Here is an 18,785-nt window from a genome sequence, read left to right as displayed (position 1 = left end):
CCAGTATTTTAAAGGGTTGTTTTAATTATTATTAGGTGCTTTGGAATTTAAAATTAATTCTATCACAAATATAGTATTTTAGCACTTTTGGCAAAAAAGTGGTTATAAAAATTCTGAGGATTAAAAAAATAAAATAAGAATGTAGATACATACCTAGAGCAAGATTCAGGTAAACATTTGAGTCCTTTGGTGCCCTCTAGAGACAGAGATTGGCTATCTAATAGGACTTCCTATGATCTCACATGTTTACCAAAATGTAAAACACTGAAATAAACATTATAAAATAAAATTACTAAATTCAGTTGTTTCCATTTGAGCTCAAATTTACTAAAATCCACCACTTACTAAGTTTTCAATGATCCTGTAATTTAATAGTTAAAATTCCAACGGCAGATTATGTTTGTCAGTAAAGCCAAATGCAGAATTACAGTTATAGTACCCTACATTTGTATAATGTTTTACATTTTACAAAGGCTTTCATAAACCTTTTGTCAGCTGAGCCTCACAATAAGTTTATGAGAAACAAGGGCATATTTTGTTACTATTCCCATTTTACAAATAAGGAAACTGATGCTAGACCAGGGATAAGGGGGTTTTGCTCAATGTGTGAGTTAAAACTGAGAAAGCAGAGATTTGAACTCCTATTCTACAATCAATGATCTTTGATATTGCTACATTTTTTATTTGTAATACTGTATTCCTTCCCCATTCTCCAAGCCCACATACCACTATTTTATCTATATGAGATTTTCTAGAGTATCTTAGAGTAAGAACAGACAGGAACAACATAACCACTATGGACTAGACTCATCAGAAGCACTAGGGTTCTTTATCCCCTACTGATTGTGCACAGACTTAATGGGACCAAGAATAGTCCTGTGGCAGTTACATAGCAGGTTTCTACATTTGTGTGGCAACTAAACCCTTAATTTTTTGGGTTAATAAAATATATTTAAATTTCATGTACATTAAAGGGAGGGTAACAATCCTATGGTTTTTAACTATAACAATAAGTAGCAATTGGTAAGGTTTAATCAACTAGTGTGTCTATGATTGTATAAAGATATCAAATGTAAAAGAACACCTCTGTAGAGAGGGAAAATCTCTGATCTCCTGCTGCTTCAGTGACCATCTCAACTACTTTCTCAAGCCTGACTGCCTTTTTTTTTCCATGTTACTCTTTATGATTCAAAAGGACTTTTACCTTTCTATCTACAGCAGGCATTCTCCTTACCTCCAGAGAATCACTTTTTCTACCTGATCTTCTTAGGACATGTGCAAAGTTAAACTTTTCCATTCAACCTGAGAAGTAACTGATAATATTTCATAGGAGAAAGTCACCAATTCTAAGCTTATAAACATTTATTTTATCCACCGTATCTACTCTTTATGTCATACAAACACACTCACAGCTAAAATCCAACAAGACAATGTCCCGTGGGGTGATGAACAATTAACATACTGGATGTGACAGAGATCTAGGTTTCAACCTAATTCCATATGACTTATGGCTCACTACTCATATTTTGAGAGACTGCTTTCTCATTCATAAAATGAGCATAGTACTTACTTTACAGAGTAGTTATAAAGATTAAATAATGTATATCATGGTTTGTAAATATAAAATTATAAGGCATTACTAACATTATTCTTAAATTCAAACAGAGCTTGTAACTCCTTTAGAAGATAGGTATTAGAAAAGACACAGTACTACCATGTTGCACAACCCTAGAAAGGCATAATTTCCATCATATTATATATAAATGACTGGTAAGATGGTATGTCTTATAACTTCTTGTTAATAAAAAGCCTCTTAATGGGGTTAGGAGTCCTAGGAAAATGCAATTTGTAGAATTAAATATTTGTAAAATCAAAAGGATGTCATCTATAACAAGTAATGCTAATGGAAGGACTGATGCTTTATTTTGATAAACAAGAGAGTATAAACAGGACTCTAACTCTAATTACTGTTACTCTTTTCTATGTCCTCTACATCTCCCATGGCTACTTGCTCTCGCTAAGAACTTTCACTCTATTCTGTAGTCACAATACATATGAGGGAACACCTGTGTCTGATGGTTTAGATTACAGATTTTTCTACCAGAAACTGTGTATAAGAACTTAATTATTTGCAAATATCTAGTAAAAGATAGAAAAAATAGTTTTAAAGGATATTTTGAAAAAAAAATAATAAAATGAGGGTAGAAAGAAAAACTACAGAATTTATTGGGACTCTCAGATGCAGACAGCATCTAAAAGTACTCTCCTGGCTAAAACTGTCAGCAGTTACAACACTAATCTCTTGATACCATTCCCTTTTTTAAAAACATTTTATTATTTTATTTTTCCATACATTATTGGGGTACAGGTGGTAATTACATGAGTAAGTTCTTCACTGGTGATTTGTGAGATCCCGGTGCACCCATCAACAAAGCAGTATACACTACACCACATTTGTTGTCTCTTATCCCTTGTCCCCTCCCACTCTTCCCCCCAAGTCCCCAAAGTCCACTGTATCATTCTTATGCCTTTGTGTCCTCATAGCTTAGCTCCCACATATCAGTGAGAACATACAATGTTTGGTTTTCCATTCCTGAGTTACTTCACTTAGAATAATAGTCTCCAATCTCATCCAAATGCTATTAATTCATTCCTTTTTATGGCTGAGTAGTACTCCATCACACATATATATATATATATATGATGGATATATATATGATGATATATATATCACAGTTTCTTTATCCACTCGTTGGTCGATGGGCATTTGAGCTGCTTCCACAATTTTGCAATTGTGAATTGTGCTGCTATAAACATGCGTGTGCAAGTATCTTTTTAGAATAATGACTTATTTTCCTCTGGGTAGATACCCAGTAGTGGGAATGCTGGATCAAATGGTAGTTCTACTTTCAGTTCTTTAAGGAATCTCCACACTGTTTTCCATAGCGGCTGTACTAGTTTACATTCCCACCAGAAGTGTAGAAGTGTTTCCTGATCACTGCGTCCACACAAACATCTACTATATTTTTAATTTTTTGATTATGGCCATTATGCAGGAATAAGGTGGTATCGCATTGTGGTTTTGATTTGCATTTCCCTGATCATTAGTGATTCTGAGCATTTTTTCATGTTTGTTGGCCATTTGTATGTCTTCTTTTGAGAACTGTCTATTCATGTCCTTAGCCCAGTTTTTGATGCAGCTGTTTTTTTTCTTCCTGATTTGTTTGCGTTCATTGTAGATTCTGGATATTAATTCTTTGTCAGATGTATAGATTGTGAAGATTTCTCCCACTCTGTGGGTTGTCTGTTTACTGACTGTTTCTTTTGCTGTGCAAAAGCTTTTTAGTTTAATTACGTCCCAGCTATTTATCTTTGTTTTTATTGCATTTGCTTTTGGGTTTTTGGTCATGAAATCCTTGAGTAAGCCAATGTTTGGAAGGGTTTGTTCAATGTTATCTTCCAGAATTTTTATACTTTCAGGTCTTAAGTCCTTAATCCATCTTGCGTTGATTTTTGTATAAGGTGACAGATGAAGATCCAGTTTCATCCTCCTACATGTGGCTAGCCAATTATCCCAGTACCATGTGTTGAAAAGGATGTCCTTTCCCCATTTTTTGTTTTTGTTTGCTTTGTTGAAGATCAGTTGACCGTAAGTATTTGGCTTTATTTCTGGGTTCTCTATTCTGTTCCATTGGTCTATATGCCTATTTTTATACCAGTACCACACTCTTTTGATGACTACGGCTTTATAGGATAGTTTGAAATCAGGTAGTGTGATGCCTCCAGATTTGTTATTCTTGCTTAGTCTTGCTTTGGCTATGCAGGCTCTTTTTTAGTTCCATATGAATTTTAGAATTGTTTTTTCTAACTCTGTGAAGAATGGTGGTGGTATTTTGATGGGGATTGCATTGAATTTGTAGACTGCTTTTGGCAGTATGGTCATTTTCACAATATGATTCTACCCATCCACATATATGGGATGTGCTTCCATTTGTTTTTGTTTTCTATGATTTCTTTCAGCAGTGTTTTGTAGTTTTCCTTGTAGGGGTCTTTTGACTCTTTGGTTAGGTATATTCCTAAGTAGTTTAATTTTTTTTTTTTTTGCTTAAGTTACAATTTTTATTGTACATTATTTTATTGTTCCTCATAGGTTAACTCAGACTGAGGAGGAGAGGTTGGAACAACAAATACCTGGAGAATGATAACTGTGTCAGGTGCTATCCTGTGTGTTTGCAGGTCTTTTGTTTTGCTTTGTTTTTTGTTTTTTGTTTTTTTTAATTATACCTTAAGTTCTAGAGTACATGTGCACAACGTGCAGGCTTGTTACATATGCATATATGTGCCACATTGGTGTGCTGCACCCATTAACTCGTCATTTACATTAGGTATATCTCCTAATGCTATCCCTCCCCACTCCCCCAACCCCACAACAGGCCCCGGTGTGTGATGTTCCCTACAACAGGCCCCGGTGTGTGATGTTCCCTACCCTGTGTCCAAGTGTTCTTATTGTTCAATTCCCACCTATGAGTGAGAACATGCGGTGTTTGACTTTCTGTCCTTGCAATAGTTTGCTCAGAATGATGGTTTCCAGCTTCATCCATGTCCCTACAAAGGACATGAACTCATCCTTTTTTATGGCTGCATAGTATTCCATGGTGTATTTGTGCCACATTTTCTTAATCCAGTCTATCGCTGATGGACATTAGGGTGGGTTCCAAGTCTTTGCTATTGTCAATACTGCTGCAATAAACATATGTGTGCATGTGTCTTTATAGCAATGATTTATAATCCTTTGGGTATATACCCAGTAATGGGATGGCTGGGTCACATGGCATTTCTAGTTCTAGATCCTTCAGGAATTGCCACACTGTCTTCCACAATGGTTGAACTAGTTTACAGTCCCACCAACAGTGTAACAGTGTTCCTATTTCTTCACATCCTCTCCAGCACATGTTGTTTCCTGACTTTTTAATGATCATCATTCTAACTTGGGTGAGACAGTATCTCACTGTGGTTTTGATATGCATTTCTTTGATAGCCAGTGATGATGAGCATTTTTTCATGTGCCTGTTGGCTGCATAAATGTCTTCTTTTGAGAAATCTCTGTTCATATCCTTCACCAACTTTCTGATCGGTTTGATTTTTTCTGGTCAATTTGTTTAAGTTCTTTGTAGATTCTGGATATTAGCCCTTTGGCAGATGGGTAGATTGTAAAAATTTTCTCCCATTCTGTAGGTTGCCTGTTCACTCTGACGGTAGTTTCTTTTGTTCTGTAGAAGCTCTTTGGTTTAATTAGATTCCATTTGTCAATTATTGCTTTTGTTGCCATTGCTTTTGGTGTTTTAGTCATGAAGTCCTTGCCCATGCCTATGGCCTGAATGGTATTGCCTAGGTTTTCTTCTAGGGTTTTTATGGTTTTAGGTCTAACATTTAATCCTTTAATCTGTCTTGAATTAACTTTTGTATGAAGTGTAAGGAAGGGATCCAGTTTCAGCTTTCTATACATGACTAGCCAATTTTCCCAGCACCATTTATTAAATAGGGAATCCTTTCCCCATTTCTTGTTTTTGTCAGGTTTGTCAAAGATCTGATGGTTGTACATGTGTGGTATTATTTCTGAGGGCTATGTTCTGTTCCATTGATCTATATCTCTGTTTTGGTACCAGTACCATACTGTTTTGGTTACTGTAGCCTTGTACTATAGTTTGAAGTCAGGTAGCATGATGCCTCCAGCTTTGTTCTTTTGACTTAGGATTGTCTTGCAATGCAGGCTCTTGGTTCCATATGAACTTTAAAGTATTTTCTTCCAATTCTGTGAAGAATGTCATTGGTAGCTTGATGGGGACGGCATTGAATCTATAAATTACTGTGGGCAGTATGGCCATTTTCATGATATTGATTCTTCCTATCCATGAGCATGGAATGTTCTTCCATTTGTTTGTGTTCTCTTTTATTTCACTGAGCAGTGGTTTGTAGTTCTCCTTGAAGAGGCCCTTCACCTCACTTGTAAGTTGGATTCCTAGGTATTTTATTCTCTTTGAAGCAACTGTGAATGAGAGTTCACTCATGATTTGGCTGTCTGTGTTTTCGTTATTGGTGTATAGGAATGCCTGTGATTTTTGTACATTGATTTTGTATCCTGAGACTGCTGAAGTTGCTTATCAGCTTAAGGAGATTTTGTTCTGAAACAAAGAGGTTTTCTAAATATACAATCATGTCATCTGCAAACAGGGACAATTTGACTTCTTCTTTTCCTAATTGAATACCCTTTATTTCTTTCTCCTGCCTGATTGCCCTGACTAGAACTTCCAACACTATGTTGAATAGGAGTGGTGAGAGAGGGCATCCCCGTCTTGTGCCAGTTTTCAGAGGGAATGCTTCCAGTTTTTCCCCATTCAGTGTGATACTGGCTGTAGGTTTGTCATAAATAGCTCTTACTATTTTGAGGTATGTCCCAGAGGTACAAAGAGGAGCTGCTACTATTCCTTTTGAACTCATTGTGGTTTTGATTTGCATTTCTCTGGTGGTCTGGTGGTGACAAAATCTCTCTGCATTTGCTTGTCTGTAAAGGATTTTATTTCTCCTTCACTTATGAAGCTTGGTTTGGCTGGATACGAAATTTTGGGTTGAATATTCTTTTCTTTAAGAATGTTGAATATTGGCCCCCACTCTCTTCTGGCTTGTAGAGTTTCTGCCGAAAGATCCACTGTTCGTCTGATGAGCTTCCCTTTGTGGATAAGCTGACCTCTCTCTCTGGCTGCCCTTAATATTTTTTCTTTCATTTCAACTTTGGTGAATCTGACAATTATGTGTCTTGGAGTTGCTCTTCTTGAGGAGTACCTTTGTGGCGTTCTCTGTATTTCCCAAATTTGAATGTTGGCCTGCCTTGCTAGGTTGGGGAAGTTCTCCTGGATAATATCCTGAAGTGTTTTCCAATTTGGTTCCATTCTCCCTGTCACTTTCAGGTACACCAATCAGACGTAGATTTGGTCTTTTCACATAGTCCAATATTTCTTGGAGGCTTTGTTCTTTTTACTCTTTTTTCTCTAAACTTCTCTTCTCACTTCATTTCATTCATTTGATCTTCAATCACTGATACCCTTTCTTCCACTTGATCAAATAGGCTACTGAAGCTTGTGCATGCATCACGTAGTTCCCATGCCATGGTTTTCAGCTCCATCAGGTCATTTAAGGTCTTCTCTACACTACTTATTCTAGTTAGCCATTTGTCTAATCTTTTTTCAAGGTTTTTTATTTAGCTTCTTTGCGATGGGTTCAAACATCCTCCTTTAGCTCAGAGAAGTTTGTTACTACCGATCGTCTGAAGCCTTCTTCTCTCAACTTGTCAATTCTCCGTCCAGCTTTGTTCCGTTGCTGGCAAGGAGCTGCATTCCTTTGGTCTTTGATGATGGTGACGTACAGATGGGGTTTTGGTATTGATGTCCTTTCCATTCGTTAGTTTTCCTTCTAACAGTCAGGACCCTCAGCTGCAGGTCTGCTGGAGTTTACTGGAGGTCCACTCTAGACCCTGTTTGCCTGGGTATCACTAGCAGAGGCTGCAGAACAACAAATATGGCAGAACGGCAGATGTTGCTGCCTGATCCTTCCTCTGGAAACTTCGTCTCAGACGGGCACCCAGCTGTATGAGGTGTCAGTCAGCCCCCACTGGGAGGTGTCTCCCAGTTAGGCTACTCGGGGGTCAGGGACCCACTTGAGGAGGCAGTCTGTCCATTCTCAGATCTCAAACTCCATGTTCGGAGAACCACTACTCTCTTCAAAGCTGTCAGATGGGGACGTTTAAGTCTGCAGAAGTTTCTGCTGCCTTTTGTTCAGCTATGCCCTGCCCCTAGAGGTGCAGTCATGCCCTGCCCCTAGAGGTGCAGTCTACAGAGGCAGGCAGCCCTCCTTGACCTGCAGTTGGCTTCACCCAGTTCGAGCTTCCCCGTTGCTTTGTTTACCCACTCAAGCCTCAGCAATGGTGGACACCCCTCCCCCAGTCTTGCTGCCACCTTGCAGTTCGATCTCAGACTGCTGTGCTAGCAGTGAGCAAGGCTCTGTGGGCGTGGGACCCTCCAAGCCAGGCACGGGATATAATCTCCTAGTGTGCCGTTTGCTAAGATGTTGGAAAAGTGCAGTATTAGGATGAGAGTGTCCCAATTTTCCAGGTACCATCTGTCATGGCTTCCCTTGGCTAGGAAAGGGAATTTCCCGATACCCTGTGCTTCCCAGGTGAGGCGATACCCTGCCCTGCTTTGGCTCACACTCCATGGGCTGCATCCACTGTCCAACAAGCCCCAGTGAGATGAACCCGGTACCTCAATTGGAAATGCAGGAATTACCCATCTTCTGCGTCGCTCACACTGGGAGCTGTAGACTGGAGCTGTTCCTATTCAGCCATCTTGGAACCAGCAAGTAGTTTAATTTTTTTTGCGGCTTTTGTAAAAGGAAAAGGGGTTGAGTTCCTGATTTGATTCTCCACTTGGTCACTGTTGGTTTATAAGAAGAGCTACTGATTTGTGTACATTAATCTTGTATCCAGAAACTTTGCTGAATTATTTTATCAGTCACAGAACATACCATAATGTAATAAAAGCCATCTATGACAAACCCACAGCCAACGTAATACTGAATGGGAAAAAGTTTAAAGCATTCCCTCTGAGAACTGGGGCAAGACAAGGATGCCCACTCTCACCACTCCTCTTCAACATAGTACTGGAAGTCCTAGCCAGAGCAATCAGACAAGAGAAAGAAATAAAGGGCATCCAAATTGGTAAAGAGGAAGTCAAACTGTCCCTGTTTGTTGATGATATGATCACTTACCTTGAAAACCCTAAGGACACCATTCCTTTTATAGACACAGGAAAATGGCTGTGAAAGTGAGAAACCAAGCTAAAACAATCATGTAGGTGCTGAAAGAGAAAAGTTGACAGAGAAAATGGGAAAAATGGGTGTTTGCACAGGGTGGGAGCAAGAAAAGTAGCAGAGACCATCAATGCAGAAATCAAACAAAAGGATTAAACCCTTTCAGTCCAGAAAGTTTTACTGACACTTGTGCAATCAACCAGGTACAGTACGAGGTCTGAGAAATAAAGACATGAAAAAGGTATAATCTCTCCCAGTGCAAGGAGTTCATTTTCCTTCAGAGCCAATAACCATATTGGGTACTGATAAGCCAGGCACTCTTAGATGCTAGTTTACAGTGATGAACACAAGGGATATGGGAGTCCCTTCCTTCATGGGACTTGCTGTCTACTGGTGAAAAATAACTTGTAAATTAACTTCAGTACAGCATGATCAAGGCTATTTTAAAAAGTGACACAGAAGGCCGGGCACGGTAGCTCAAGCCTGCAATCCCAGCACTTTGGGAGGCCGAGACAGGCGGATTACGAGGTCAGGAGATCAAGACCATCCTGGCTAACACGGTGAAACCCCATCTCTACTAAAAAATACAAACAACTAGCCAGGCGAGGTGGCAGGCACCTGTAGTCCCAGCTACTCGGGAGGCTGACGCAGGAGAATGGCATAAACCCGGGAGGCGGAGCTTGCAGTGAGCTGAGATCTGGCCACTGCACTCCAGCCTGGGCGACAGAGCGAGACTCTGTCTCCAAAAAAAAAAAAAAAAAAGTGACACAGAAGCCACGAGAAAAACCAATAAATTCTGGCAAGAGATAAAGAAAAGGAAAGCATGGAAGGAACAGTTAAGAAAGGTTTCACAGAACAGGTACATTTAAGTTTCCAGACATTTAAGGTTCCAGATATAAACAAAGCTTTTCTAGATGCCGAGACATGGTACGCTGGAAAGAAAACTGACCAGAAATCCAAGCCCCAATTCCTAACTAGCTATGAATTCTTGTATAAAAGAGGGTTTGACTCAATGGCTTCTTCCAACACAAAAATCTAAGTGAATGGCTCAAATACAGCATATAGGGATAGTCTAAATCAGAGGTTAACAAACTACGGTCTGTAGGCTACCTATATTTGCAAATAAAATTTTACCTAAATACAGCCATATCTATTTGTTTACATATTGTTGCCTATGGTTGAACTGAGTAGTTACAACAGAGACCATATGGCCTGCAAAGCAGAAAATACTTTTTATCTGGCCTTCTATAGAAACAGTCTGCCAATCCTCAGTGAAATGAAGCATAGTCTATACTTAGAAAAGAGAGTCAAATACACACAAATGCACAAGAACCCACACAAACACAGGTTCTTTAGAAAACATACTCACTTCATCATTTTGCATAAAAATATCTAGAAGACAATCCTATATATTACTATGTAAAATGTTTACTGTACCATGGACATGTGGATAATTAATAAACATTACTGATTAAAATAATGATTAAAGAAGAGCAGAGGATAACGTAGGAATAATGATACCAGTCATAAAGAAAAGTGCTTTATAGTATTGTTTTGATGGAGGGATTTTTTATTTCTGTGCTTTCCACATTTGTCCAAATACACTGTCAATCTCTTCCAAGACTGCACACCACTTCTTCTTAAAGCAAACCTTCATAATATGAGAAAGTTTCTGAAAGAACTACAGAAAGCTGTTCATTTTTGGACACAGTATCTTTTTACACAACGGCTATAATTACTGGATTTTAATAATGAATGTTCACTATTTTTACTTGATTTTTTTAGGCTACTGGCTAAAGCCTTATATCGTTCTTTATAGAATGCCAATGTAAAGAATATGCTTCCAAAGCCTCTCTGTACATGCTTTTGAGATCTAAGTTTCACATAGCTAAGAAATCAGTAAATTATGTCATATTCTGATCTGAGAAAACAAGCATTATCAGTATTATAACAAAATAGTAAAATCAACAATTACAGCAGAAATCCAAATTGCAAGAAAAAAAGACTAAAGGAAAATCTGTAAAGGAAGATTATTTATGAAAGGGAACACATTTTCAAATTCAACCATGACTTCCACAGAAGAAATATGAAGCCATAACTAGGGCTTTAGAAGAAAATGATTTCATTAACTGAAGAAAAATACTCACTTGTTTCACATTTTCAGCTAAGAAGACAATATAAACACTACAGAATCCCAGCTGTGTTATCACCAGAAAAAAGTCAACCACACTCCTGAAAAAAGATATCCACAAATAAGTATCCATAAGAGCTACTGAAATGTCAATATATTTTATTTCTCTTTTCAAAAGTTTTAAAACATTTTATTATAGTATATATCCTCCTACTCAGCATATCAGGAACTCTGAGCAGCTCATACCAAATCTAACTTCCTGAAAATCTCCAGAAAGGCCATACTTAACTATAAACTACTCTACTAACACTGTTCTTCTTTTAATTCCCATCTCACATGTCATCTGAACAACAGGTAGCACTTTGCTGACTGCTTATGCTTCCTTATTTTTCTAGTCCTGTATTCATCTGACTTTGCTGAGGCAGAGCCACCAATAATAAAGTTACATTTAAATAACAAGACAATAAAATAAGGTTATGCTAAAATATATCCATACCTCAGATAAGCATGTAACTAAATACTACAACTTCATTTGAAATAATGAGACAACAATATTTTTCTTGTTTTCCTTTATTTAAAAAATTAATGAACATGATTATGTCATTATCTGAGCAGGTCATGCTTTATAAATACCATTTTATTTCATCTACCATAATGATCCTGTGAAATAGGTATTACTACAAACTCATTTCATAGTGAGAAAACCAAACCACAATGATAAGTAATTTGATCAAGGTCAGAAAACTGAAAAACGGTCAAGTTCAGATTAGAACCCAAGTCTGTTTAAGGGTTACATATGTCTATTTTCCAGCTTTATCATATTTTTATTTATGTATCTTGTTAGATTAAAATCCTTAAAATTAACATAATTTTAACAATCACATATTAATAACAGAATAAGTACTTACCGTCCCCATGCTGCTTGCTTCTGAAGACAACTCCAAGGACTCACTTCCATAGCAAAGCTCACGGTGTCACCGTAACCTAATGTTGACTTTTTAAACCTGTAATTTAATGACATACATGCAAAGGAAAAAAGAAAAATTTTAAGTTGGTCCATAAAACCATCTCTTGAAATAAATATAAAATAAATAGGAATTAATAAATGCAAGGCTATGCACTGATAAATGAGTTATCAAAATGTTAAGATCTTCATACTTTTAAAGCATGCCTCATAAAATTTTAAAAGTTTAAATCTGTCCTTTTTACCAGCATATTAATTTTATCTACTGCTAAAGTTTATGTAACTTTAGCACGTAACTTGTAACTTGTAACTTAATATTTGTGCTTTATTAATTTAAATATTTCAAATGCCTAAAACAACTACATTATTCATGTCTAAATTATTCCATTCTTAGAATAGCATTAATTAATAATACATCTGTGCAAGGTTGCACAATACATTTTCACATAAACTATCTCATTTAATCTTCCCATGAGGTAGGTATTATTTCTCCATTCTCTCTTTTTTTTTTTCCCAAGTATACATTGTTATATAAAGCTCATAAATGATTTGCCCAAAGTTTTAACAGTATGTAATAACAACAAAAAAGAGTCAAGATTTGACATTAGGCTACTAGAATACATACGGTCTACTGTCCAGTAGAAGTATTTCATGATACAAAAATAAAGAAAAATAATATTATCTTGTTGACTATCTACTAACCCATACATCACCAGAGAGCACCAAAGGCATTATAATCAAAAGAGAATTACTAACACATTGAAGACCATTATGCTATAGCTAAAAGTCACACCACTGTCTCCATTGCCTCTATATATCTTTTCTAATTTTTTCCATTTATACTGAGAAACCATACTATTTCACTAATAAGGCTACCTTTTAAAAATAAATAGATTCTAACCAGATTTAAATCACATGAAATGCTACCCTCTTCCATATTCATTACCTTAGATGTATCTATATCAGACCTTAAAGGAAATACAAAGCACAGTAGAATATAAGACTATCTGATGCTCTAAATAAAAAGACAGCTTTGAAATAAATAGGCTTAACAAATCCACATTTACCTCAGACACAGAAAGTGACTGCAACGTACCAATATGTGCATACAGTGAACAGAAATAATTCCTATAAACACAAGGCTGATTGGTCCAAGCTGTGGGGAAAAAAATGTATAAGGTTTAAATATTTAACAGAAATTGAGTAATCTCATAAGCAATGAATCAATGGATTTTTCATGTGCACTGAATAAATACTTGTTGGGCAAAATGATTAGTCATTGCATAAGGGAAAACTAATAAACTTGGTGCAGAAAGAATTTCGAGTAATATTTAAGACAACAATGTATAATTCCATCTTATTAGCTACTTAAACCTATGAATATGGAGCATAGATAACAAAGTAGGATAGAACACAAGATCATATTGAATATCAAATGGCAAGTCTACAACTACCAGTGACCCACCGTTATAATTATACGCAACCATGCATCATTACTGAAATCCCTAAAAAGCACAATGTCAAACGGAGACTGCGAGCAATTTACTTCTACAGACTGCTTGTTGGGTACTTACTATGTGTCAGAAACCATGCTTAGAAAATAATTATTTCAAAAAGTAGTAAATAAAATATTTTAAATATTTATTTACTAAAATTAAAGCAATGCTAATAATTATCAAGATACAACCAAAATACTGCCAAAGTTTATTTTTATAATCAAAAGTTTTTATCATCTAAATTAGGGGGGAAAAATAGTCAAATGCAGAGATAGTTAAAACTGTTTGTAGAAACCGGTCTATTCAAAAAAGGTTAAATATGATTTTATTACATCATAAATCGGTTTCTCCCCTAACAAGGATCTCTGTAATTATAATAATTACAATAGCTGCCTCTAACAGTGCTTTACATGTTGGTTTTTAAAAGTTATTGTTATTATTTTTCTTTTTTTTGGGAGACAGAGTCTCGCTCTGTCGCCCAGGCTGGAGTGCAGTGGCGCGATCTCGGCTCACTGTAAACTCCACCTCCTGGTTTCACACCATTCTCCTGCCTCAGCCTCCCAAGTAGCTGGGACCACAGGCGTCCGCCACCACACCCGGCTAATTTTTTGTATTTTTCAGTAGAGATGGGGTTTCACCGTTTTAGCCAGGATGGTCTCAATCTTCTGACCTCGTGATCCGCCCACCTCAGCCTCCCAGAGTGCTGGGATTACAGGCATGAGCCACCGCGCCCAATCAACTTTTCTTAACTGTTATTTAAATTCTAAAAACTTTATATTTGACTCTAAAAAACTATACAATGTCACATTACCAATAATCTGATCTATAAATATATTTGTTGCTATGATTATACTGCTAAATTCAATTCCTGAAAATCCAAAATAGTAAGAAGATGTAACTATACCTGAAAATCAAAGACTGTTTTATGTTTGTGGCTTTACGTGGCTAAATATTACAAATAAGTAATGAAGTAGAAATGAATAAAGTAATTAGTATTTTTTGTTAGATATCATTATCACAGTTGACACAATTTTTTCAAGACAACATCTAAATGATCATCTAAACGTCACCTTACCAGGTTATATTTGACTAGGTCAGACATTAGATTGCTATAAATGAGACTGATAACTGTATCTTAACTGGTGATTACAAAGATAAGTCTTACCACTATGCCTGCATTTTTTATTGCCAATGGAAGTCCTAAAAGGCCAGTTCCAATATTTCCTTTAAGAAGGTGTATAAGAGTTTGTACAAATCTGCAAAGTAAAAGTTATAAGACTTAAATATTTTCGAACAAAATCTATTATAACATGATCATGGTTTTAGTACTAGATGGGAACTGAAAATTAATCTAGGCAAGGAACCAAATAACATTTCCATCCCACCCTGGGCTAGAAGTCATACTTGGTTCAAGTCCTATCTTTGCTAATTAAAAGCGGAATAACAAGAGTTATTGTGGATATTAAATGAGATAGTTAAATGAAATATCTGCCAAACAAGACAGTAAAATATTAAATTAAAAAAGGCTAAAGGCATCCTCTTTACAGTGTGGTTTTGTACACAGTAAAGCAATAAATTTTTTTTAAAAAGTAATTTTCTCATAAGATATTTTGCTGCTATGATTTTCAAAACAATGTTGAGTATTTGGCTAGTAACAAAGAATGTATTGACACTACCTATGTAACCATGACACTAAACATATTTGATCTATGATTGTCAACCTAAGAAGTTAATTTTAAAAAATACAAGTTTAAAAACTATATGCATCAACAGGTAAGATAAACATTAATTAATTTTTAGATACTATGAATTCCCTAAGGGATTTGACCTAAAAGTAGTTTCCAGAGGCATCTGAAGGACGTCTCTTCACCGGGAAGAAATAAGTTGAAACAAAAATGAAGAGCAAAAAGTTTAAACTTATGAAACAAAAATGTTTACCTAAATATTTTTTCAGTTTATATTCTTCTTCTCTGATCAATTGCGTATTACTTTGCTTAACCATTAAACTATCATTAGAATGAGAAGTTACTCGAAACTATTAATGATGACAAAATGTCAAAAAAGGTTTGCTTTCCTACCTCCATGACTTTGTTTCAGCATAAAGAAGTATTTACTACCTACCTCCTGATCATTTCAGACATCACTTCTCTTAACATTCCTGTTCCACTTAATCAGATCTCCCTTCTTTCAAGATCCCTAGCATTTGTTAGGCATCATCACTGCAGTAATTCCTATATACTGCTCTGTGATTTAAATGCATTTCTTTCCCAAACAGACTATAAACTCATTGAAGGTGGAGACTATGTCTTATATTTGTGTCTTGTAATGTAATAGAATGTCTTCCCTGCAGAAGATTACAAAATACATACTGAATTAAAAGAAAAGGAGACTTATAAACCATAACACTTACGAAATGCCCTCTTGATCATGAAGTTGGTAATGCTTCTGAACAGGCAGAAGCTCTTGCTCATGTTCTTCATCTGATGTCCCATCAAAATTCTGCTCATTTATCAAAGGCCTCATTACATCCATCTCTTTAAAAAAGAAAAACAAAGTACTTCACTATTGCTTAAAAAATTTGGATAAAGCTGGTATAAATGAATTTTAAAATATTAGGAAATACCATTTGTACTCGTCTTTACTATTTCCATCCAAAGTTAGTTCATACTAATACCCTCAGTTTTAGTACATTTTAAAAGAAGCAACTAAATTTATTTGCTGGATATGCTGTTCGGAATATGCAGTGCAAGGTGAAAGCTTAAGTATTCAATGCAAAACTTTTTCTGCGTTATCCACAAGAGATTTATAGTAAATCATCATAGAATTACACCACGAGAAATGTGAATGATCAAATATATTTTCATCTCTGCTTAGCTTCGAATCATACTGTACAGGTAAATAGTAATCACATTTTTAAATACTTGAAGAAAATTACAAAGTCATTCCAATATTTAAAATTTCAGTATCAAAATTTGCCCTTTACCACTTTTTCAGTGTGTTATTTCCTGAGAACAAGAATATTCTCTTATTCATATTAAGTTATCAAATTCAGCTTAACATTGATGTAATACTTTATTTAATCTACATTCCATATTCCACTTTCATCAGTTATACCAACAAATTCCTCTTAGCAATTTTTTCCTCCATCCAGGATTATATATTACATTTAATTGAATTGTTCTAGTGGTTTCTTTGCCATTATATTTTTTATGACGCCTTTAATCATCTTTTTTTCTTACTCAATTTTTTACTATCTTGTTTGACTGTTTTAAGTGGTACTCTCTGACTTCTACCTATTACCTATACCACAATTAATAATTTAATTTTACTTTTTCCTTTCTCTGTTCCTTATTTTCTCATTTTTAGTTGTATTCTTTCTACTTTGACAATACATAGGGATATTTTCATACTGTTCTTCAAATTATGTCTCTACTCATTTCTTAGACCTATAGCTGCAATCAATATCAATATTCACTATCAGTTCTCTGCCAAAGTTTCCTCAATCATCCCTTGGCTGGAAGATCTTCTTATAAGGTATGCATCAGAATGGCCTACAGGGCTTGCTAAAACACACAATGATGGACTCCATCCCAAAGTTTCTCATTCAGGAAGTCTGGGGTGGGCCTAAAAATATGCATTTCTAATAAGTTCCCCAGTGCTGCTGATGTTGCTGGTCTGTGGACCACACTTTGAGGACCACTGCTCTAACTGATTCCTCAGGACGGTCTCATGGGCACAGTATTCCCTGAGTTTTTACATGTTTCAAACTGTTTTTCTTTATAGACTGGATACTTGAAGAACAACTAGATATAAAGTCCTTGGCTCACACTTTCTTTCCTTGAGTTTCTTGAAAATGCTGCTCCACTTTTGCCTTGCTTTTATATGCTACTTTTGAGAAGTCTGATGGCAGACTAATTTTCTCAGCCATTAAGTAACTTGTCCTTTTTCCTAGAGGTCCTGAAGATACTTTCTTTGTCTTTAAAGTCTAATAACTTTACCATATGTCTTGGGGTTGATCATGCTAAGTCAGTTTTCCCAGGGACACAGTGGGCCCCTTTTGAGATGTTGATTTAGGTTTTTTCTTATTTCTACTATAAAGTTTTCTTGGATAATAGCTTTAAATATGTATTTGGTTCAAACACTACTTCTTTAGCTATTTCAATTACATGCATGTTGGAACTTCTTTGCCTGTCTTCCATGCAACCACTTTATATCTCTGACCCTTCTGATGTCCATCTTTACCTCATTTTCATTCGTATGTATCTTAAGTGACACATTAAATTTTCATTTCAATACATTCTCCCTTACGTCCTTTTTTGTTATACTCTATACAGAATAAATTGGTACTCTTATAAAACCATCACATTCGTTTCCCAGGGCTCTCATAATCAAGTACTACAAGATAATTTATTGCCTCAAAGTTCTAGAGGCTATTAGTCTGAAAAAGTGTTGGGAGGGTTGGTTCCTTCTAAAGGCTGGGAGGGAAAGCCCTGTTCCAGGTAGGCCTCTCTCCTTGGTTTATGGACAGTCATCTTCAAATTCACATGACATTCTCTGTGTTTAAATTTTTCCTTTTTATAAGGACACCAGTCATATTGGATTAGGGGCCCAGCCTACTCTGGCATAACCTCATCTTTTTTTTTTTTTTAGACAGAGTTTCACTCTTGTTGACCAGGTTGGAGTACAATGGCGCGATCTTGGCTCACTGCAACCTCCACCCTCCAAGTTCAAGCAGTTCTCCTGCCTCTGCCTGCAGAGTAGCTGGGATTACAGGCATGCACCACCACGTTCAGCTAATTTTTGTATTTTTAGTAGAGACAGGGTTTCACCATGTTGGTCATGCTGGTCTCGAACTCCTAATATCAGGTGATCCATCTGCCTCGGCCTCCCAAAGTGCTGGGATTACAGGCATAAGCCATGGCTCCTGGCTATGGTTTCATCTTAGCTAATTACAGCTACAATGACCCTATTTCTAAATAAGGTCACATTCTGAGGTATGCAGCACTATGACTACATATAAATTGAGGGGTGGGGGGACTACTTAATCCATAACCATCATTATTAGTTGTATGAACATCCGTTTCAACCACCAATATGTTAATATTTTTATTTCTAAATGTACTCCACTGCCCTTGCTGACTAGAGTTCATTTGCTTTTATTCATTTAGTTTATCCAAATTATCAGTTATTTGAACTTTCTGATTTCTTTCTGTCAGGAAGTGTGCAGCATGTTCTGTGCTGTACTAAGTACACTACCTGTCCTCAATAAAGATAGTTATCACTACCAATATTTCAAAAACTGAACAATCTGTTATTTAAAGCACACTGCCCA

General features: G+C 36.2%; 1 protein-coding gene across 6 annotated transcripts in view; it reads right to left on the bottom strand.

Annotated features, from left to right (window-relative positions):
- SLC36A4 (solute carrier family 36 member 4) overlaps positions 1–18,785 on the bottom strand; it is a 221,826-nt gene that overhangs the window by 26,012 nt on the left and 177,029 nt on the right. For 5 of the 6 annotated variants that reach the window (XM_031653033.1, XM_031653034.1, XM_031653035.1 and 2 more), the window contains 5 exons: positions 15,864–15,987; positions 14,619–14,709; positions 13,025–13,113; positions 11,902–11,997; positions 11,010–11,094 (listed from right to left, as the gene is read on the bottom strand). In XM_031653033.1, the coding sequence (XP_031508893.1) occupies positions 11,010–11,094; positions 11,902–11,997; positions 13,025–13,113; positions 14,619–14,709; positions 15,864–15,985 (483 nt within the window). In that variant the 5' untranslated portion in view covers positions 15,986–15,987. Of the gene's footprint in view, positions 1–11,009; positions 11,095–11,901; positions 11,998–13,024; positions 13,114–14,618; positions 14,710–15,863; positions 15,988–18,785 lie in introns of those variants that run through there. The other variant, XM_021926436.2, reaches the window with a different exon arrangement.

The sequence above is a fragment of the Papio anubis genome, chromosome 12 (genome assembly GCF_008728515.1).
Source record: "Papio anubis isolate 15944 chromosome 12, Panubis1.0, whole genome shotgun sequence".
NCBI lineage: Eukaryota > Metazoa > Chordata > Mammalia > Primates > Cercopithecidae > Papio > Papio anubis.
This window is presented reverse-complemented; position numbering and strand designations above follow the sequence as displayed.